General features: G+C 34.9%; 1 protein-coding gene across 2 annotated transcripts in view; it reads left to right on the top strand.

Moving 5' to 3' along the window:
- Window positions 1–22,689, top strand: part of LOC131067845 (uncharacterized) — a 78,532-nt gene extending 55,843 nt beyond the window's left edge. For both annotated transcript variants that reach the window (XM_058003013.2, XM_059209484.1), the window contains 4 exons: window positions 15,451–16,545; window positions 17,004–17,229; window positions 21,765–21,907; window positions 22,049–22,689. In XM_058003013.2, coding sequence (XP_057858996.2) covers window positions 15,451–16,545; window positions 17,004–17,229; window positions 21,765–21,907; window positions 22,049–22,390 — 1,806 coding nt within the window. In that variant the 3' untranslated portion in view covers window positions 22,391–22,689. The remainder of the gene's footprint in view (window positions 1–15,450; window positions 16,546–17,003; window positions 17,230–21,764; window positions 21,908–22,048) is intronic.
- Window positions 22,690–23,181: the final 492 nt, after the last annotated feature.

Here is a 23,181-nt window from a genome sequence, read left to right as displayed (position 1 = left end):
AGATAACTTGCACAAAGGAGATATAATAATCCAAGGTAAGCATTTTACTTGATTCTTTAGTCTTTTAACAAAATTTTTCAAGTTTTTTTTGAATTTTTTAAAGTCCTAATCATCTAAGGTAAGCATTTTACCTGATTTTTTAGTCATATCGAGTCTTTTAACAAAATTTTTCAAGTTTTTGATGAATTTTTAAAGTCCTTTTTCAAAATATTTTAAGAAAAAAAGAAATAAGTTTCACTATTTTTTTTTTTTGGGTGTTTGTTTTGAACTATTAATAGTTTGTAAATATTATAGGGTTGCATTTATTTTATTCTTTTAATTTAAAATTGTAAATTTCTTATAATAACAAAATCAAATTGCAAGAATAGCTAATAGTTCAAGTTTAGTGGGTATTGATGCAAACAAAAAATTTAAGATTGATAGAGCATTTCCATTATGGAAATATACTACGATGCTTGAACAACTTTTGGGAGGTGGGCATTCATTTGGAATAGTAATGAGTACGAGTCCAATTTGAGAGCTCATATAGTTGAGTGAAATATCACTTGTGCAATAAGTGGGAAAGGGATTAGAGTACGTGAAGGGCCAAACAAGAAGGGGTTGTCAAACGAAGAAATTATGGCATACATTAGAGAACAAGAAGAAGATGATGTTGGGACTGAAGAGAAAAGCTAATAGCTCAATCTTTAGTATCAAAAAAATCAATGAATTTACCTACAGATGTAGTAGTGGCCTCCCAACATCCTTTCTTGGAGACACCCTCTATTTAAGTAGAAGATCCCGCTCCTTCCCACAAAAGAGCCCCATTGGACAAGGCATTTCAAAATGAAGCAAGAGACATTATAGAGGAAAAGGTTATGTGTTGCATTAATGCCAATGGTCTTGCTTTTAACTTGGTGAGATCACCATATTGGCAGGAAATGGTTGCAACAATCAATAGTACACCTTCTGGTTTCATAGGTCTAGGGGTATGAAAATGTACAAACCATCCTATTGGCAAGAGTTTTTTTTTATAGAGACATCACTCAAAGCAATTAGGGATTCTTGGATTGAAATAGGAGTATCTATTGTTTTTGATGGATGTGAAAATTGTGAAAATTGTACTTCAATAAATTTTATTGTAGTGTCTCCCAAAGGGGCAATGTTTTTGAAGGCAATTGATAGAGGGGCAAATCAAGGATGCAAAATTCATTTATGAAATCCTTATTGAGTCCATAGAGATGGTGGTTCTTGAAAATGTTGTTCAAATCATTATAGACAATGGAAAAAATTGTAGGGCTGTAGGTGCTTTGGCTGAGGAAAGGTATGAAGTTATGAACACATTTTTTGGACACCATGCACCGTACACTCCCTTCACTTGGTGATGCAAGCAATTGGCACTTAAAATAGAGTGGTTGAAAGCAATATACCAAGAAGGTGAGGAGATCCAAATGTGTGTGACAAATCACCATATGTCACAAGGCATTTTCAAGACTTTCTCGAATTTGGAATTGTTGAAGGTAAATTTAATGTAATCATTTAATTTATTTTTTAATTTCATGTATGCCATGTATAATACACATATAATACTTTTTAATGTGTCATTAACATATTTTTTCACAATCCTAGGTTGTTGAGAATTGATTTGCAACACACAGTTGTTTTGAGACAACTTGTGAAGGTGTGAGAGGCATTGGGTGCCACGCTTATTAGCAACCAATGGAGTATTTGGAAGCAATTGAAATCAGAGAGGGCCCAAAAGGTCAATTCATTGATCCTAGACGACGATTGGTGGGCTTGTGTGAAATATGTCTTGATTTTCATTGAGCCTATCATGAGTATGAATAGGTTTGTTGATACACATTGACCATGTTTGGGGGAGATATATGATGACATTGACTCCATGGTAGAAAAAATAAAGGTCACATTAGCACAAAACGAGAATGACCTCAAAGAAACATTTTTTCCGAAGTGTGGAAAAAATCATTCATCATCCTTGAAACAAGATGAACACAACATTGCACCTCCTTGCATATGCATTATCTCCCAAATGCTATAGCTCACAAATACTTGCTTTGCTAGGGAGAACTCCACCAAATAGAGATAGTGAAGTTGCTAATGGGTATAAGTGGGCATTCAAAAGACTCTTGGCAGATCCAAAAGTGGTGGAAAATGTTAGGAAAGAATATGTCTTTTTCATTTCAGGACGAGAACATAGTATTTGTGCTCTTCAAGATCAATACATTGTAGATGCTTTTACATGGTGGTACCTCCATGGGCAAGATTATTTGTTCCTCCTACCTCTTGCAATCAAGATTCTATCAAAAGTTGGTATTTTCTATTTTTTAACATTTGTATTGTAGACATTATTACTTACCATTTTTAATTTATTTTGCATTTTTAATTTTTAAGTTGTGTTGTTTTTCTCTCCAATTTCAATAGGTTGCAAGTTCTTCTGCTTTACAGAGTTGGAGTACATACTCCTTTATCCACTTAGTGTAGCATAACTGTTTGGCTGCTAAAAAAGTAGAATACTTAGTTTATTTCCATACCAATTTGTGTCTTCTATCACATAAGCAAGAATACTACAAGGAAGGGTCAATAGATCATTTTAACATAGCCCTTGAGTTTACCAACTTGGATGCCTTTATTCAAGAGCTTGCTAGAGTCAATTTAGATGATGATGATGAGACACTTACACATGATGCAATTAGTGGGAGTAGCAATGCATTTACTTGTGGTCCAAATGACGTTGAACTTGAACCAAACAATACCTTTGATTTAGATCCTTTTGATGATTGATGAAGATTGAAGATAATTATTATTTTTAATTGTATAATAAAATGTATTTGTATCTTTGTTTCTAAAGTGATGAGTGGTAGTGAGATCTTTTTGTTCTAGAGTTGGTGCTCTAAGATAATTGAGTTGGTGCTCAATAGAGAAGGGATTTGATGATTCCTTGGGTTGGTGCCCTAAAAGGTTGTAAAGCATTTCAATTGTGAGGCCTGATTAGGATAGTAGCTCCTAGCGACATTTCTCACTGTGGTTTTCCCACATTGGGTTTCCACATAAAATCTTGTGCTTTGTGTTCTTCTTGTTGCTTTCAGTTGCTGCATCTTTTAAATTTTAGTTTGAAGTTGATAAAAGTTCTTGAATTAAAGATTAGTAAAGTAATTAGTCTACTACTAATTCAGCTCCCCCCCCCCCCCCCCCCCCCCCTCCCCCCTCCGCCTTTTAGTAGTAAGTTAGTGTTCTACAATTGGTATCAGAGCCATGTTGACATGTTTTTTATGACAACACCTAACACATAATAAAGTTTTCTAATGGTTACTTCATTCTCTCTTGATAAAAGTACGATTGTGTGCTAAGATTGCAGGAAGTTCAAACAATCACCTCCAAGGTTCCTATATGCGATGGACGTGACTTAGTTGGCTGATGTGATTTGCTGGTAATCCAAGGGGACTTACGTTTGAATCATTCTTTCACTTCTTTGCCATGGCTAGAACTTCATCATCAGATATGGCAATTCTGCAATGTTTTTGCTTCGAATGAACTGAAATTAAAGAGGAAAGGGTTTAGGAGGATCTAAATCTACTCTTAAGGGCAGTGATATCAATAGATAATGCTTTGATGGACAAATTCCAAATAAACCAAGCTTTGCTTCGCTAAGTTTAACTACAACTCCGCAAGAACCGGTGCAATCTTCAGAGGATGTTGAAGGATTTTCACATTGAGAAAGTGCATTTGAATACCCAAGACGACGCAATCTGAACCACTATTCACAATCGAACTCAGTACAAATTTGGTGGCTCAGGCTAACTTTACACTGCAACTTATAATCAACAAGATGCAAAAAGTATGAACCATGGAAATTCATCAAACACCATTACATTCTCCATTGAAATCAAAGCACTGTACTACTATCCTAAGTGAGGAAGGTGAAAGCATGCAAGCTTTGAAAAATAACTTAAGTGGACACCGTTAGAGAACAATGTTTCACTGTTATTATTTCAAAACTTATCGCAGCAATTTCATACAAATCTCCCCCCTTTACAAATGAGGGGGGTCACCCCTTTATATAGGCTTCATGCCTTGGCTACATGCAAACCTTAATTAGGGTTTTCCCTAAAAGATTCCCCACATGATGTAGCAAGGTGGGAATCTACAATTAATGCTCATGATGCCCATATGCAATTAATTCCAGCCCATTAGAATTTGAACCCAAAATGCATTAAATGTACCATTATGTACTAAATTTGCCTAATGAATATTCCCTCATGCAAAATCGTCCATGATGCTCTAAATGTTCTGCCATCTTCACATGCGACGGCTACATGCAAAAGGAATCTGCCATAATGTCATAAATGTGGCGGCTGCATGCAAAAGATGCTCCATGAATTCAACATGCGTTGACTTGGCTGCCACTTGGCGAGAAACCCTTGGAGAGAGAAAACTTTAGTTTAGAGAAAATTTAATCGGGGAAGAATTTTCTTGATGTTTAGAACTTTCCTTGCCTTGGAGAAATTTTTTCTATCAATTTTGCACATTTCCTATTTTTAGGAATTTTTTTCAAATTAGGGTCCTAGGGTCCAAGAGAGAGAAAATTCTCTCACGAATCCAAATCTGAATTTTTTTTGAAATTTGGATGAATTTTGGTTCCCGAAAATAGATTTTTCAAAATTTTTTTCGAGGGGAATCTTCTTTTCAATCTATCTTTGACTTCCATTTCCCTTGCCTTAGGGAATTCATTCCTTGGGCATGGAATTCACTAAGTGAAGGAATTTGTGCTTGATCGACCTTTTTCTATGACCTTCATTTGGCGCCCATGACTTGCCTTGGTTCTACTTTATCCTTGAGGAAAGAATTTCCAGCTCTTAGTCAAATTTTTCACTTTTTCCAAGAATTATATCATGAAGGAAGGAATTTCCAACACTCAGTCAATTTTTTCACTTTCTTGGAATTTTGTCCCGAAGGAAGGAATCTCCAACACTTAGTCAATTTTTCCACTTTCTTGGAATTCTTCACCTTGGGCGCATTTCTTCCTCAAGGAAGGAATTTTTTGAATTCTTGAAGTTTTCTTTCTGAACCTTGATTTTCACGTTCTGCTTCCAACCTTAGGAACATTAGGAATTTTTTGTGCTTTTTTGAGTTCATCTTGTCCAGAGGAAGCTTTTTCATCAATTTGCCACATTTCCTATTTTTTAGGAATTTTTTGAATTTGAGTTCCAGGGTCCAGGAGAGAGAAAATTCTCCTACAAATCCAAATCTATCATCGTTTTGAAATTCGGATGATTTTTTTTTATGCCTAAAAATAGATTTTAAATTTTTTTTTCCCAAGGGGATTTTCTGTTTCCAGTTCATCCTGGACCTTGAATTTTCTTGTCTTGGAGAATTTTCTTCAATCTTTGACTTGGGCGTGGAATCTATATCTTGGAGGAAATTTCATTCTTTTTTAGATTTTTCCAAGGCTCTGCCATTTTGGTACCCTACTTGGCTCTTGGGCGCCATTTTCACCCTGTAAAGGAGTTTTGCAACTTTTGAATATTCCATTACTTAGTCATTTTAGTGCTTTCTCTTTGTCTTAGGCGCTATTTTCACATTGCGGAGGAATTTTCCATTTCTTCCATTTTCCACGCCTATCCCATTTTGGTGCCCTTGAGCCATCTTGGGATTTATTTTGCCTTGGAGGGGGAATTTTGACTTTTTACACTTTTCCATGGCAACCTTCTTTTGGTGCCCTACTTGGGACATGGGCACCATTTTGCTAATATGGAGGAATTCTTTCAGTTTTGACTTTTCCATTGCCCCCTCATTTTGGCGCTCTTCACCATCCTTGGGCGCCATTTCACCTATGCCAAGGAATTTGATCCTTTTCCACTTTTCCTTGGAGGCCTCAATTTGGTGCCCTTCTAGGCTCTTGGGCGCTATTTCCACTATGCCATGGAATTCTTACTTTTTCAAGTTTTCCTTGACAAACTCATTTTAGCACCCTAGACAGGACTTGGGCGCTAATTCCACTATGTCAAGGAATTTTGGAGTTTTGGATTCCTGCCATGCTTAACTCATTTTGGTGCCCTACGTGGGACATGAGTGCCATTTTCACTTGGTCAAGGAATTTGACTTCTCTCTCTCCAGACCTAGCCAATTTTGAACAATTCCACAATCAGGATGCCATTTTGGGGAATTGAAGTGATTTTCTTGCAGGACTTAGAAGATTTTCATGTTTTCTGCTTCTGGAATGGATGCCCACACTTAGCCATTTTTTGATACAATTAGCTTGCTTTTTGACTTTCCGGATTTGGGAGCATTCAGGAATGCTCAGTCTTCAGTGTCTGTGAAAGTGTTTCAACATGTTAGAGTTAGGGCAAAACAAGGCGCATGGACACTAAACATAGAAACTTACTAAAAATAGTAAGTTTTATTTTTGGTGAAATGAAGACAATCCCAGAGGTAGTGAAATCCCTAAAAAATAGGAACTTTCTAAAAATAGAAAGTTGCTTAGGATTCACTCAAATTTCATTGGGAGGTTCGTCAAAGGGATCTAATTCCAATGCAACATTCAGATTTTCAAAAACCCTAAAAGAAAGCCCTAAAATATAGGTTTGAAGGACAAAACCCTAAAACAGACAAAACAAGCTCCAGACTTGGCCAAAATTGCTCAAATGAGTTGTAGACTCGATCAAACTGACCCCCAAATACTTGCAAAATGAGGAGATTGACGAGAGTGCCGTGAAGAGACCCAATAAACAAAAGCCAAAAGACCGAGAGGGCCTAAAAAGTAGGGGGTCCCCATTTGCAATGTGTGAAAACGTCACAACAAGCCAGTGCTTGTATAAATACCTAATCATTCTAAGTAGATTTTGGTACTAGAACATATGGCTTGTTAGGAAGGTTCATCTTCTAATAAAGTGCCACTATTTGATGGCACCAATTATGCTTTTTGGAGCATAAGAATGGGGAGTTATTTGTCTTCGCTAGGATTTGATGTTTGGATGTTCGTAATAGATGGATATACTATGCCAACTCATGCTATAACTGATAGTGCAGAAAAAAGAGAGTATGAAAACAATGCTAGGGCAAAGAATGCTATTCTTTATGGATTGTCTAATACTAAGTTTGTGAAGGTTATGCATTGTAAAACAATCAAGGAGTTATGGAACAAATTGAAAAGCAAAGTAGGCGAAATTGTAGACAGACAAGGCCAAGTTTGAAGAATTAAAAATGAAGGAAGAGGAACGTATTGCTGACTATCTTCTTAGAGTTGATGAGATAGTTAATGCAATCGAAGGACTAGGTGAAATAATGAAAGATTCAATTATTGTACAAAAGGTCTTACGTTCTCTACCTTCTAAATTTAATGCAAAAATTTCTACTATAGAAGAGGCAAGGGATCTTAGTAAACTTTCATTAGATGATTTACATGGTATTCTAACATCTTATGAAATGAGGATGATAAGTGATGAGTCAAAACGGGAGGCTGCTTTTAAAGCAACTGAAAAGGTAAAAGATGAAAGCACAGATTTAGAAAAGGATCTAAAGGAACAACTTGCTAACTTGGTGAAGAAATTTAAAAGTTGGTAAATTTAAAGGAAAAATTTCTCTTAAGTGTTTTAATTGTGGGAAAAGTGGACATTTTGCTGCCAATTGTCCTTATGCGAACAGTGACGAGGAAGAGGGATTCAAAAAGAAACAAAAAGATCAGTTTGTTTCTAAGCAAAGAAAGTTTTTAAAGATAAAGAAAAGTCTTTATATTAAAGGAGAAATTACTAATTCTGATGCTAGTAATTTTGATTTTGATACTTGTGAAACTTTGTTTATGGCAGTAGGACCAAGTTCTACGAGTCAAAATAATGTTGATTCTAAAAGCGGAGCAGAAGGTGAAGTGGATCTGGAAGAAGAGCTTGTTTGTGCTTTAGATGAGATTAGCAGATTAAAGAAGGAAAGGTCACAATAGTTGAAAGATGTAGAAGCCAAAAAACATTATCACAAATTTGAAAGTTGAACTTGAAGAAGGTAAAAAACAAGTAGAAATGGTAAAATTTGAACTTCTTCTAAAATCTGAATATTGTTCAAAACTAGAAAGTGAACTAGTTTCTTTAAAAAGTGAAATTGAAAAATTAAATATGGTTTCAGAAAAACAAATTAAGTTTGGAAAAAGTTCAGAAATGTTAAGTGAAATGTTGGCTAAACAAAGATAGAATAACAATCAATCAGGTTTGGGATTTGAAAAAAGTGAAAGTTCTAATAGTGCAAAAATTAATAATTTTGAGTCACAAAGAAAGAAGAATTGGTATCCTAGAAGGTTTTATTTCTTCTATGGCTACTGTAATTTTTGCAACTATTTTGGTCATAAATCAATTAATTGCAAAATTATGCCAAGGAGGAGAATCAATTTTGTTAACCAAAATTCATTTGTTACTTTAAGAAATTACAATATTGTTTGATTTAAGTGTCAAAATGTTGGACATACTGCAACCAATTGTCACATGTGTTTTGCAAATATTGGAAATAGGAAAGAAAAAAAAGTTTGGAGAAAGAAGGAGAAAAGATCTCTTGTCGTTGAAACATCCCTGCATGCGACAAGAGAAAATCTTTGGATAGTGGATAGTGGTTGTTCGAACCATATGACAGGTGACAAAAATAAGTTTTCCACATTTACATAATGGAATGGTGGTACGGTGAGGTTTGGAGACAGATCTTCAATATTGATTCGTGGTAAAGGCTCCTTGAGTATTAATGGTATTTTAGAGGCAAACAATGTTTGATATGTTGATGGCCTAAAATACAATTTACTTAGTGTAAGTCAAATGTGCGACAATGGTTATTTTGAGGTTCTAAACCTGGGAAACTAATAGCTGAAGGTAAAAGAACTAAAATAATGTTTATGACTTAAGGGAAGTAAAAGGTAGAAGTTGTTTGATAAGTCAAATTGATGAATGCTGACTTTGGCATAGGAGACTTGGTCATATTAATTTTGATAATCTTGTAAAAATCAGTTCTTTGAATTCAATGAGACATACATATGCCCAAGATTGTTAAACCTAAGAATATTATTGCAAAGAATGTCAACAAAGTAAGCAGACTAGATTCGGTTTTAAGCCAAAAGAATATTCAAGTTTGCCACCTCCTGAATTAATCCATACTGATCTTTGTGGTCCAACAAGAACTAAAGGTTTGAAAAATGAAAGGTTCTTTATGTTGTTTGTAGATGATTTTTCTCGAATGACATGGGTGACATTCTTAAAGGAAAAATCAGAAGCATTTGATAGGTTTAAGAATTATAGGGCAATGGTAAAAAAATAGTGATTTTCAAATTAAATGTCTAAGATCTGACAAGGGTGGAGAGTTTCTTTCTAACAAATTTGTGGCTTATTGTGAAGAACATGGCATAAAGAGGCAATATTTTGTAGCTAGAACACCACAACAGAATGGTGTGGGGGAAAGACGAAATAGAATAGTCAAGGAAATGGCACGAACTTTGCTTAATAAAGCAAAAATTTCAGACAGGTTTTGGGTGGAAGTAGTTCATACAGTGGTCTACATTCTCAACAGAGTTCAACTGAGTCCAAATAGTAAAAGAACTCCATATGAATTGTGGTATGGTAAATTTGCTTTGGTTAAATATTTTAAAGTCTTTGGCAATAAATGCTTTTAAAAAAGGGAGGATGATGGATTGGGTAGTTTTGATTCTTGGTGTGATGAAGGTTTGTTTCTAGGTTATTCTATTCATAGTAAACCCTATAAATGTTATAATAATAGATTGAAAAGGGTGGTTGAAAGCGTTAATGTAAAAATTGATGAAGATGTTCAAAGTGATAATTGTGAAGAATCTATTGTTGAATGTGATAATGGTGTTGAAATCAATCCTAATCCTTCTTCAAATAATTCTGGTGGAACTAATCCTGCAACAAATATTTCTAATAATGATGAATCTAATTCAAAGACTGCCAGTGAAATTTCTTTTGAAAATATTGGTGAAAAGAAACCTTCTAAGTTTGTTAGAAGAAATCTTCTTGAACAACAAATAATTGGCTATAAAGAAGATGGAAGCAAACAAGAAAAAAGGTTGTTAAAACTTATAACGAAGAAGCATATCTTTCTTTATTGTTTGAAATGGAACCTAAATCATACAAGGAAGCTAGTTCAGATGCTAGTTGGATTGATGATATGAAAGAGGAATTAGCCCAAATTGAGAAAAATAATACTCGGGAGTTGGTTCCTAGACCTTCTAACAAAAATGTCACGGATGCAAAATGGGTATTTAGAAATAATTGAATGAAAATGACATAATTGTTAGAAATAAAGCTAGATTAGTTTGTAAGGGTTAAGCACAAATAGAAGGGGTTGATTTTGATGAAACATTCGCTCCTATAGCTAGATTAGAGGCAATACGTATGTTTTTGGCTTTTTCAGTTTATAAGAACTTTAAAGTGTGGCAGATGGATGTGAAATCATCTTTTCTTAATGGATTTTTGGATGAGGAGGTTTATATGGAAGAACCAGATTTGAAGGTGGAATTTGATTATCTAGTTTCCATATTTTGTGATAATTCTAGTGCTATTAACATTTTCAAAAATCCTGTTCTTCAATCTCGTAGTAAGCATATCTCTATCATTTTTTGAAAGAACAGGTTGCTGATCATGAGGTTTGTCTTGAGTTTGTTAATACTAAACAACAGTTGGTTGATATCTTCACGAAGCCTCTTCCTACAGCCACTTTTGAACTTCTTCGTGCACAGCTTGGGATTGTGCCTTTGCCACACTAAAATTTGGCTAGAAATTAGCATCTGCTTAGGGGGAGTTTGTTTTTGTTTCTATGTTTCATACCCCATCCCTTTGTCATTGATGTCAAAGGGGGAGAAAAGTGTAGTGGTGATTTGTTGACAGTGTTTTCAGATTGGTGATTTGCTGACATATATGTTATCAGTTTTGGTGATTTGATTTGTCTGTGTATTTAGTTTGGCAGACTTCAGATTGTTTTCTTGGCTGGCAGGTGTTTGCACTTAAAGATTTGGAAAGGTTGGTTTGGAGTTTGGAAGGTTGACATCAATGCCAAAGGGGGAGATTGTTGGCATTATGATTTGTCATTGATGTCCTTGATTGCTAGACCATTTTGTCATTGATACCACCACAGAATAAGCACGATGAAACATCTATTGAGTAAGAAAGCAAATCCATGGGACTGTATCAGATGAATGCATGATAAGTATTGATATATTTAACCTATGACAACAAAACTTCATCAAGCATATTATGACTTGGCCATGATTCCGAGTAGCTCTGTTATGTTTTGAAGTTTGTATATAATATTTTTGGTGCTGTAGATGTTCATTGTTTTCTGTCATCTGTATTAAAACAGTGCACACAGATCAAAATACAAATAAAACAAGTAACACAATAATTCAGCAAAAGATAATGCTCACTCACACGATATTGGATCATTGGTTTCTCTGGAAATATGAATTCAGATCAGATGGATTATGAGAAATGTTTATGTTGTGTTCAGAAAAGCCTTGCCTGTACATGTTCAAAGGTTCAGTGGATATCGTTTTCCTTCTAGAAAAGAGAATTCTGATATGGTTCAGAATGTCACTTTGGGCTATCGTATCATCTTCAAACAAATCGAAATATTATGATTGCAGCAGATTGATAAAATATCGCCTTGATAAGATGGTTGTAAGATATATAAAGGTTTTGATTAGTTGTTATCTCCAACTAATCAAACAATTGGTTGCCAACTGTTTTCTTAATCTCTTTATGATCGTTGAAATCATTATAGAGTTTATTTTGAATAAGCACGATTAGAGGAAAGATTGTCATAACTGTTTGAGCAGTTTCAAATTGGTTTTAACTAATCTATAACCTTCAACCATTTTGGACATTGTTTAAAAACGCATTGTGCAAACAGTTTGTGAGGAATTTTTTTGTTGTGATCTACCTATGATACGGTGAAGAGAAAATTATGAATTCAAGAGACTGAAATAAGACGACTGCTGCTAGACAAGAATAATATAATTTGAAGAAGTTATATACACTTGTAGATTTGTTTTCAGTGAGATTGTATCAAGTTTTAATTTCGAATTGTTTTATTATTTGCTGGTTCAAGGTTACCATGAGTTGTTAATCAATGCTGTGACAGATTGATATATTGCAGTTAATGTCCATTCTGAATGTGTTAAGACAGGGCCACTGGAGTTTGTCAACAACTTTCACATATTCATTTTATTCTGAGTTTATTTTGCAGAGATTCAGAGTTTTTTTTGTAAAAACTATCTTCAGAATATAACCTTGCAAGAGACATTTGATATCTTTCGTTGAACATTGTTTTGCAGATACTCAAAAGATATTTGAGGTACAAGTCAGTTTCAGATTTTCAACGTGATTATATCTTCAGATTGCTCAAAGAATACATTGATGTTTTAGACTGTTAAAATGTATTTGTATCTTTGTTTCTAAAGTGACAAGTGGCAGTGAGATCTTTTTGTTCTAGAGACGGTGCTCTAAGATAATTGAGTTGGTGCTCAATAGAGAAGGGATTTGGTGATTCCTTGGGTTGGTGCTCTAAAAGGTTGTAAAGCATTTCAATTGTGAGGCCGGATTAGGACAGTAGCTCCTACCGGCATTTCTCACTGTGGTTTTCCCACATTGGGTTTCCATGTAAAATCTTGTGCTTTGTGTTCTTGTTGTTGCACCTTTTTCAGTTTCAGTTGCTGCATCTTTTAAATTTTAGTTTGAAGTTGATAAAAGTTCTTGAATTAAAGATTATTAAAGTAATTAGTCTACTACTGATTCACCCCCTTGCCCGCACCCCCTCAATAGTGAGTGTTCTATATTCTTGACATATGTCTAATTTCTCATTAGGTGAATTATTGGGATGATCTTGAATAGTTATATTATCTTGATCGATAAGGTCTTGAATGAGATTTTTCAATTTTGCGCAATTAGGAGTTTTATGCCCTTTGGTCCTATGGTATTCACAAAAGCTTGTCTTTCCACCATGCTGGTTTGTACTGAGGTTTGCATTGAACAGTTTTAGGTAATGTGATGATGTTTGACTAGGCCATTTTTCTTAAGCAAGATTTGATTGGTTCTCCAAGGTGAGTATATTTTCGTGTTGGTGTTTGGAGCAATGTATGAGTGGTTTTGAGGACTTGTCATGGAGATGGATGTGGTAATGTGGCTAGGTGATGTGGTTTGTTGCTAGAAGGGATTTATGAATTTCAAGTTCTATGGTAGTGATTGATATACATGGATATGTGGAGGTTGGATAACTTTGAGACATAGGCACACTAGATTTGTATGATTGATAGGCTGGTTGCGATGACATAGTCTCATAAGAGAATGAAGGTCAGTTTGATAGTGAGGTTGGGTGGATTGGAGTTATGGTTTGGTGAATGGGGCATTGACATAAATGCTTTAACTTCCATAACCATTTTGTCAAACCAATCCATGATGTTTGTTTATAAGTTTTGGACTAGGATCAAGTATGTTTTGAACAAATATGATGTTTTGGATGTGAACTTGATACTGGGTTTTGAATCAAATGCAACTAATCAAGTGGTGTGCTAAATTGTGGATTCCTTATGATTTTCTCATAGATTTGAAAAAAAAATCTCACTAAAAGATGATTTCATATGAAAAAGCTATGAGCAAATGAAGTTTTGAAAAGAAGAGGTTAATTTGAATGAATTTACCAAATTTTTTATGAAAGATCTAAAAAAATGAATTATAGCACAACGTAGAGAAGGCATAAGGGAGCCGTGCCCCATAAAAATAATCAAAATTAAAAAGAATAATGTCTCCGTGAGAGGATCAAAAGATGGAACCAAGGTTTCATGCATAGGAAGTTCTTCTTGAAAAACCCAAGGCCCATTTTTCTGTACTTTTTCTTTGACTTTGATGGAATCAAACACCACAATAAAGAAGCCCCATGCACAAGGGTAAATATAGACCTCTTCCTCCATGCCCTCTTTCCAAATTGTAGAGATCCAGTTATGAAGGTCGCAGAGCTTTGGCCAAGTTCTCAAAAATCTGGAAATCAGAGCACGACTTTGCGAAAAATTCTCCCTGTCATGGATATAGCCATTGATGCAGATCTTTAGGACAAGTGTTGATGGGTGAGGGTACAAAGGGGCTGTATGCTAAGCCATATCTGACTTTGTCACCTCAAAAAAATTCTCCTTTATTCAAACCAGTGCTCCCATGGGTCGATGAGGGGAAAGAAAGACTTAGATGGATGAATCCCACCATGACAGGTGGATGGATCTAAACCCTGCACAATAGAGGAGGAAGGAGATGCTGTCTATAGAGGGTTGTGGGGAGAGCGCCTTGAAGAATGAATCCGCACAAAGGGTACCTGAGAAAGAACCTACCGCCGCAGCAAGCTTTTGCCCATGGCCCAATTCATGGGTGTCCTTCCTAAGTGCAGTACGGAAATCAAATTTAAATGCATCCTCCAATGCGGCTTAGAAGAGGCAGGAAAATACGAACTAGGGTTTGGAGGTTGTGTAGAATTCATAATAGGAGCAAAGAAGTTGCATGCTGTAGGATTTTTTATAATTTTATTTAGGAAATGAATTACAAAATAGTTAGCTAATTAAATAATTATATTATTACTATAAAGCAGAATAAGTGAAAGATGAATTAATTAAATAATTAGAAACTATCTAATTAATGTGTAACGATAAATCAATAATCCAAATTATTTAATTAATATTAGAAATGAATAATTAATGAAATAATGAAATAATTAAAAATTATTTAATTAAAGTGGCAATGGAGGGAAAATAGAAGGAATAATGTTAATTAAGTAATAAAATTGTTTGATTAATTTTGAAGGAATAAATGATGTGAAGATGCATTAGTAGTTTTTCAAGGTCTACATTTATATCTCCCAACCAGTATAACTTTGCGTTTTAAAAGAATGAACTGTCTTCTTATCTCTTGTATTCACCCATATGCCATATTTCATGGTGGTTGTTCTTCTAACAAATTTTTGCTTAATGCCTTACCTCCTGTTTCTCATACCACGCAAACTACATGAGTACAATGTTTTACATACTGTGTTTTTATTCTGATATTCATCATCTAATGGATAACGAAGCTAAAGACAAAGTTTGAAAGAAGATGGGAGACAATCAACCCATAACTGAATTATTCAATCAAATATGATTTTTGTCTCATTACTATACAGTATACACTTAAAATCACCACTTGACTTTTTCTAAATTACTAACAGTCAATACTAGAAATAATTTAATAAATAAACAAGTACAATCTAATTATTAATGCATATTCTAATAGCCCTTAGCATGCACACTTTATATTTCTTGTTTTGTTGTTTTACATCAGGAATCTTGAATCAGGACAAGTGATATGGATATTATCATTATAAAAAATATTTTAGGCTTTGTGTGGAACCATAGTTTCTGCTCAATATTGAACATTTTTCTGCTTTTCTGTTATTTGGCAGCTTTCAAGATATGTAGAGGAGCTGGATGTGAATGAATCTTATATTGACACTGTTCATGACATGGAGGATGTGCTACTTGATTCAGTTGGAAGTGTTGGAGGTATGGTTGTTCATACTAATAGAAGCCAATTAAAACAATCTTCCAGGGGTTATAAGAATGAAGGTTTAGGTACATCTACATCAGATGCTGATAGTGCTTCAGAACACATGCAGTCTACCTTAAAACTTGATTGGATTGAAGTTGTTGGGGCAAAGCAAAGAACAGGAGGAGTCTCATTTGGAGAAAGGTTGGTTGGTGTAAAGGAATATACCATATATCGAATAAGAGTTCATAGTGGAAGAAATCAATGGGAGATTGAGAGAAGATACCGTGATTTCCTTGGCCTTTATCGTCAGCTGAAAAAGACATGTGGTGGTCAAAGCAGAGTGAATCTTCCTTCTCCATGGGAACTTGTTGAAAGAGAGTCCCGTAAGGTTTTTGGAAATGCTTCTCCTGATGTCATCAGTGAAAGAAGTGTTCTTATTCAAGAATGCCTACAGTCTCTTCTCTCTGCAGGAAGTCCGTTTGATTCAGCACCACCATTGTTTTGGTTTTTGCTACCACAGAAGAGCCTTTTTGATACAACTGCTGCTTTGAAAGGTACTGCATCTGATGATATTAAGATAACACTGAATGAAAAAGAGTCCAGTTGTAGTTCTCTCCATGACTTGTCACTTAGTTCACATTCTGAGCTCAGTACCAGTGATTACAGAGATGGCAATAGTGAGAAATTTTCCACGTTTGGGAAGACCATACGGCTTATTGTTCAAACCCATCCACATAAATCTTTGAAGCAATTGTTGGAAGAACAACATTACTCATGTGCAGGTTGTTACAAGCACCTGGATATAGCAAAAGGTTTGATGGAAGAATTTGTGCAAACTTTGGGCTGGGGAAAACCACGTCTTTGTGAGTATACTGGACAATTACTTTGCACTTCATGCCATTTAAATGAAACTTCAGTACTGCCAGCTCAAGTTCTGCAACACTGGGACTTCACTCCACGTCCTGTTTGTCAGTTATCAAAAGCATATCTGGATTCCATTTATGACCAGGTAATGTTTCTGGATAAAACCATTTTTTGAGGATTTCAATACATGTTAGTTATTAAAAGATGAGAACAAAAATGTGTTATGTTCAAAACATGTTTGCCAAGCCCCCACTTATGCATACCTCTTATTTTAGTGTAAAAAATGTTGAGACCTTGGATTAAGAATTTTAAGATTCAGAGGGAGCATGAAATCCATGAAATCCATTTAACTTCTTGTCTTGCTTTGAACGCTGATATTATGACTTCTCACTGCCCAAATAAAAACCAACAATTTTACTATTACTGTTTTTGTGGGTTTCATCCATTATTTACTTTGCATTTAATGATAAAAAGTGAAATTGAACATTATCTACATGTTCAATTAATAGGTTCAACTTATGCACCTACACAAAATAGGATATAAAATCTTTTGTTATCATGGTCCTATATTATTAACATTCAAACTATTTATGTTGTTTGCAGCCCATGCTTTGTGTTAGTGCAGTTAATCCCTTTATATTTTCAAAGCTACCTTTACTGGTTCATGTTATGGAGATGCGAAAGAAACTGAGTAGAATGCTTGCATGTATGCGGTGCCCATCTCAAACGACAATACAGCACAGTCTTCGGTCACGTTGTTATCTTCTCGAGAATAGTGATTTTTTTGCTTTGCGAGATCTTGTTGATCTTTCAAAAGGAGCTTTTGCTGGTGAGTAGATCATTTGCATCGCTACCTGAATTGTATTCAAATGTTAAAAATGCTTCTGATAATATGAAATCCATCCTATGGTTACTTTCTTCCTTTGATAATCATTTTCTTAAAGTTTGTATTGCATAAAATATTATTGACAATATCCCAGTTCCTCTCTTGCTTTATATTTTTTCAATCATTCTTTGCAATAAATGGAGGAAATTCCACCTTGAGAAATTTCTTGAAATAAATTATGGGGAAGGACTAGAGAATCTTGTGGTCATTCCAGTATCGATTGAAACTTGAAGCTACTATAATTAACCCAGCAATGGGTCTCTTCTTTTGAAGACAAATGCAAATTTCTTGTCAACTTTAGCAACTTATAGAATTGAAGAGAAAAACAAAATGAGATTCCAGGTATTTTTGTTGCAGAGACGTCCTAAATTTTTAGTGAGGAGCTTTCTTGTTAAAGTTGCAAGTTTGTGAATATTGAGCATTGTTTATGCAAGATTCAGGTGTGGATCTTTTATCCACAATCATCTAGATCCTTGCACAACCACTGTTACGATTAAAGACACACATTTCTGTAACTCCAGAGAAAAAAACAAAAGCAAATGAGAGAAACATATTCTCGTGATTCTTATGCAGGATTTGTCAATCTGTAGCAGTTGCAGTGTTGATATGATAAGACCCCAATTAGTCTGCATCTGCTGCTGTTAGTATTCTCTTCGGATTCCAACTAAAAAGCCATGATTTGCTTCAAAGTAGAATTGAACAGCTGGCAGTCAAAAAGTCTATGGATAGGCAGATTGTTTTTCGATTTGTAAATTTTCCTTATGCGGAGTTCTTTTGCTTAGATGCCACAGCTTAGGGGAACTTCTTTCAAGTTCACCCATGACTTTCACCTGTCCTTGTTCCTTTAGGTATGACAAGACCAGAATTGGAAGTGGTAGTTTATGCAATTGACATGGGTCTCCATTATGAAAGCATCAATCATTTACAACTTGAGCTTGTCCCATTTGTCTTTTTATGGCTGAAGATTTTTCATATGAAACTAAAAGTCTGTGTAAAACCATTGAGTGAAAATTTACAGGTAGACCATAGTTTAATCAAATGTACCTCTTTGGATTGGTTTGCACCCTTCCATTGGCCTACTGATTTTGATGCTTGAATGTTTTTGTGAATCCCGTCACACTGGCTTACTCTTCTACATTGGCAAACATTTTTTCATTAAACACTTTTTGTGCACCTCTTTGATTGGGCATGTGCCTACACTGGCAAACGTTTTTCAAAATTTGACCTTATGTTCCTCTTTGAAGAGGCACGTTGCCTTTATGACATACATATTTTTTGATTTGCCTAAAATTTATGCATTTCTTTGGAGTGATGCATGCCTCTCCATTGGACTACAATTTTTCATGCCTTTATAAACCGTTTTGCCTTTCTCCCCTGTTTAAGCTCTGGCTCTTGCCTCATTGGGTGCATTGGAAAGCTCTTCTCAGAGGCTGTGCAAAGACATTGACTATAAATGACAAAAACAACATTGATGAGCATGATAAGGATTCAAGTATGTTCACAAAATGAGGAATTTTAAGAATTTTCCTGATCTTTTATGTATAGGTACAACGAGATGAAACACTTACGAAACTTACCACAAGTAAAAGATACAAGATGTTCTCTCTCTCTCTCTCACACACACAGACAGACAGACAGACACACACATGCACACCTCACCCACCCCCCCGCCCCCCCAACACACACACAAAGTAACTTTCAATTGATAATAATATCAATGACATGAATTGGATCTCTAATTGGATGTGATAAGAAGGGAATACACACACGATTTAATTTAAATCAATGCACAACTAATAATAATAACAATGATATGAATCATAGATCTCCAATCGGATGTGATAAGAAGGGGTCCATTTTGCTATTGAGCATTGATAAATTCAGAAAAAGCTGTGTAAAATGTGGCTCTAGAGATTAAGTAGGTGAAAGTTGCTCGAGATTAAAACTGGCAAAAATGATTGAGTTGTAATACTAATAATTATTGGAAGCTACAAGGGTGGTCTAGAAGAAATGATATTCAGAATTCTTGTTCTTCATCTGAAAAGTAATGAATGAAAGATGCAATTCAAATAGTAGAAGATATTAAGAAACTATTAAATAACATCGCATGTTGCTAAATATTGCCTCATCGCCTCAACAAAGGAATATTAAACTCTTAATTGCCACTAAAAGGTTGACCATCCACCCAATCAGATGGATGTAATTAACTTGAGCAATGCAATGCCAATTAGTATATAAATTTTCAAAAACAAAATGAAATGTAATATGGCACTTTACAAATGAATTTAGCGAGATGATTTTATATAAAATGATAATAAGTTGGGGAGAACCTTTATGTATTGAAATAGAAAGGAATACGTTAAACATATCTGTTCTTCACTATTTTGGAAACGTTTCAAAAAATAATTTGCCTTTTAATTTGGAAATACCCCAAATAAATATTTTCTTACAAAAATGATGAGTATTGCTAGAGAATAAGAAATTCTCTTACCATTTAATGTCAATTCGGTTGAGAAAATAAACAACTCCTTGTTTCTCCCATGACATTTATTCAGTCTGCAACAGAAGATAATTTAAAGAAACACATGCAGAAAAGGGAAGTTTAGTACCATAACAATGATGTGAGAAAAGTAGAGATGAAATATCTTTTTATGAGAAAGGAACTTTGTGGCAGCAGATATAAAAGTGCAACCCTGAAAATATGCCAATTGACATCTATGAGACTAATCTATGAAACAAACAAAGGGGGCATAATAAATCACGTTACTTAGAGTCTTGGTCAACAAAAATTCTGTGTGTTAGAGATTGTTTTCAAAGTACAAGGAAGATGGTATTGGACATATGATGTATAAAACAAGAAATTTCACCATTAGATTAAAGCATCTAAACCAACTATATGAGTACACTCTGGCATTAAAAAGAAATCTATTTTCCAATAAAATGGCAATTACATTTTGCCGTATTCTCAAAGGTATGCTATGTAAGGTTTTATTTATGCAAGGACTGCGTCAAAATAGCCTGAGGTGTCTCATGTCAAGATTGGTACAAGTAGCATCTCAATTTTTCTTAAGCACATTGTGGAGCCAAATTATTCTTAGATTTATGTGTAGAAACGTTGCTTATTTTGGTCAAGAGTTCTAGTTTCTATAGTTACGTTCTATACCTTATTGTTGCTCTTGGCAGGCTCTCATTCTACGTTGATATTAGAAAGTCTTCCGAGTCATTTAAAATGTTTGCATTAGGGAAATATTGTTATGCTTTTACAAGGAAGCATTTCTCAGGTGTCATGGTTGACATAATTATGCCGAATCAAGGGTGTTTTATTTTGTTCTTTACTCATCTTCATTTTGGGTCAATAGAAGGAAGGCTTTTCTTCTTCTTCATTTTTTATATATATATACTTTTCCATTTATTGGTTACAGATGATCATTGGGCATTTAACGCAGCTGATTTTTTTAAGTTTGTCTCCATAGCAATTGTAAGATGATGTCATCTTTCCAACACGTGACGTTTTCTATATTTGTTGGAGATTTACATATGTATTTTGACTTGCCAGAGGACATTGACACTGTGTGTGGTTGCTATTTTATTGTTGACTTTGGGATGTTGGAGCAGTATGGAATTTGTCCAGCTTCTGAAGACTTCACAACATGAATCTTCTCCAGGGTTCAGGGAAATACCCCAGTAGAATTTGATCGCTGCCTGCTCTCATGGCAATTGGAAAATTTGCACATTAGGTGTTTCCTCTTGTTGATCTTTTCAGCTTCACCATATTTTTGGCTTGCACCTCTGGGTTGATACACAGTTCTCTTAATTAGACTCAATATTTTGCTTGGAGTATTTGAGTTGTTTTTGCACCATTTGCATACTTGGTGATTTAGCATCCCCTTTTTACCAATCTCCTAATTAGACATGATACTTGTGCCTTGTCTGAATTTACAGTTGATGACATATGATTGTAATCTGTTTTTGCATAATTTGGATTTCCTTTGAGCACTTAGTGACATCTTTTACAGTTGATGACGTATGATTGTAATCTGTTTTTGCATAATTTGGATTTCCTTTGAGCACTTAATGACATCTTTCCACGTACTTACACAGCACAATTTGATAGTAATTTGGTCTTTTACAGATGTGAATCGATATAAATCAAGGCAACATCCTAGAGATTGGTTATTCTTTTAACAATGTTCTCACTTACATGATAATGCTGATTGGAGAAGTTGCTCTTCTTAAACGTTGTATGAACAACTGAAAGATGAATTAAACATGGATTAACATCTGAATGTACATCCGGATGCTAGTATTGTTTTGTTATGAAGAATTAAGTGGCTAGAAATTTTACGTTGCCTGTCTTGTTTGATCAATAGACATCTAATGTCCCCTAAACATTTTATTCTGGCATCTGCTTTATCCTAATCATTGGTAGACAAGATCTAGGCAAACTAATTGTTTATATTCTTCAATGTTTGCTGCAGCACTTCCATGTCTGATGGAAGCCCTGTCGAAAAAGATTTATGTTCATATTACACATAAGTGTTCCATCTGCCATGAAGCAGGAGATTTGTGTGGTGCCCAGTTAAAGTGTGAAAAGCCGTCAAGTCTTATCTTTCCCTTTCAGGTTTGAAAAATCTCATATTATTTGGAGAGGTCTTTTCAACTGTTTTTAGATCAATCTTAGGGTGTTGGATCAGTTTGTCTCTGCAGTTCCTGTATTGGCTTTGTGTGAAGATAAACTGATGATGTTTGGTGATGTGATCAGGAAGGTGAAACAATGCGATGCAAGTCCTGTGGCCTTTTATTCCACGAGTCATGCTTTAGAAAGCTCAATGGTTGTCAATGCACTTTTATGAACAATGTCAACAATACAAATGGAAAATCTCCTTTATGGGAAGAGTTGGATATGGAATCTTCTCTTCAAAGTGATTTAAGCAGCAATCCAAAAACTTCTTCCAATCTTTGTACAAATAAGCAAGGATCAACCTCAACCAACGGGTTTCTTATTGATCTTTTTAAGAAGGCAATCCCAGATAATATCTTGAAACCAAGGAAAAAGACCGGTGTTCTTAATATGGCATCACTGTCAAGCTCTCTTGGGCTGTAATACAGAACTGTTTTAAATGTTGCAGCCTGTTATTGTTTGTACTTAATCAGTGCACTTTATGCAGTTGATTAAGCAATTAAACTTCTTGAACCTTCAAGGTTCTTCTGTAACATATCAAAATCACATTCAAGGTTAATACTTGCAATTGGCAAGTATCTGAGTCTTATTGTTAGGTTTTTGGCCTGCGATGTATCCATCGAAGAACAACTTATTGTTGATAAGTTTATTTTTTGGAATTGTTCATATATGCGTTGCTTATGTTAATGAAATAAAATTTGAGAGCAATGCCTTGAGAGACACTTCCGATAGTTGAAGCCTTTATAAAATTTGAGAGCAATGCCTTGAGAGACACTTCCGATAGTTCAAGCCTTTATTTGACTGTGTATGATATTCACTCGTAGCCTACTTATTTCAAAATTGCTGGACCTTAATATTATAGTATTATACTCGTTAAAAGGGCATACCTTAATGATTTTTTTTTTCAATGATATAACTAATTAAAGGCACGAGTTTTCCAGAATCCATGAAATTAGTAGAGAGTACTTTTGGATTAAATTGTGTTTATTATTGGATCAACATTTTAGATCACTCAGTGATCCTCTTGTCATGAAGGGGAGAGTTATGATTTAGATTTCAGACCTCTTGTCATGAAGGGGAGAGTTATGATTTGGATTTCAGACCTGACACTTCAAAGGAGGTAGTGGTGGAGAGGTGACAAGATCATCACAAAACAAGAGATAAGAAAGGAGAAAAGAGGAAAAAGAAAGGGAGGAAAGACAAATAAATGCTCA

This window comes from Cryptomeria japonica, chromosome 8 (genome assembly GCF_030272615.1).
Source record: "Cryptomeria japonica chromosome 8, Sugi_1.0, whole genome shotgun sequence".
In the NCBI taxonomy this organism is placed as follows: domain Eukaryota; kingdom Viridiplantae; phylum Streptophyta; class Pinopsida; order Cupressales; family Cupressaceae; genus Cryptomeria; species Cryptomeria japonica.
Note: the sequence above shows the minus strand (reverse complement) of the source record. Positions and strands in the feature narration are given on the sequence as shown.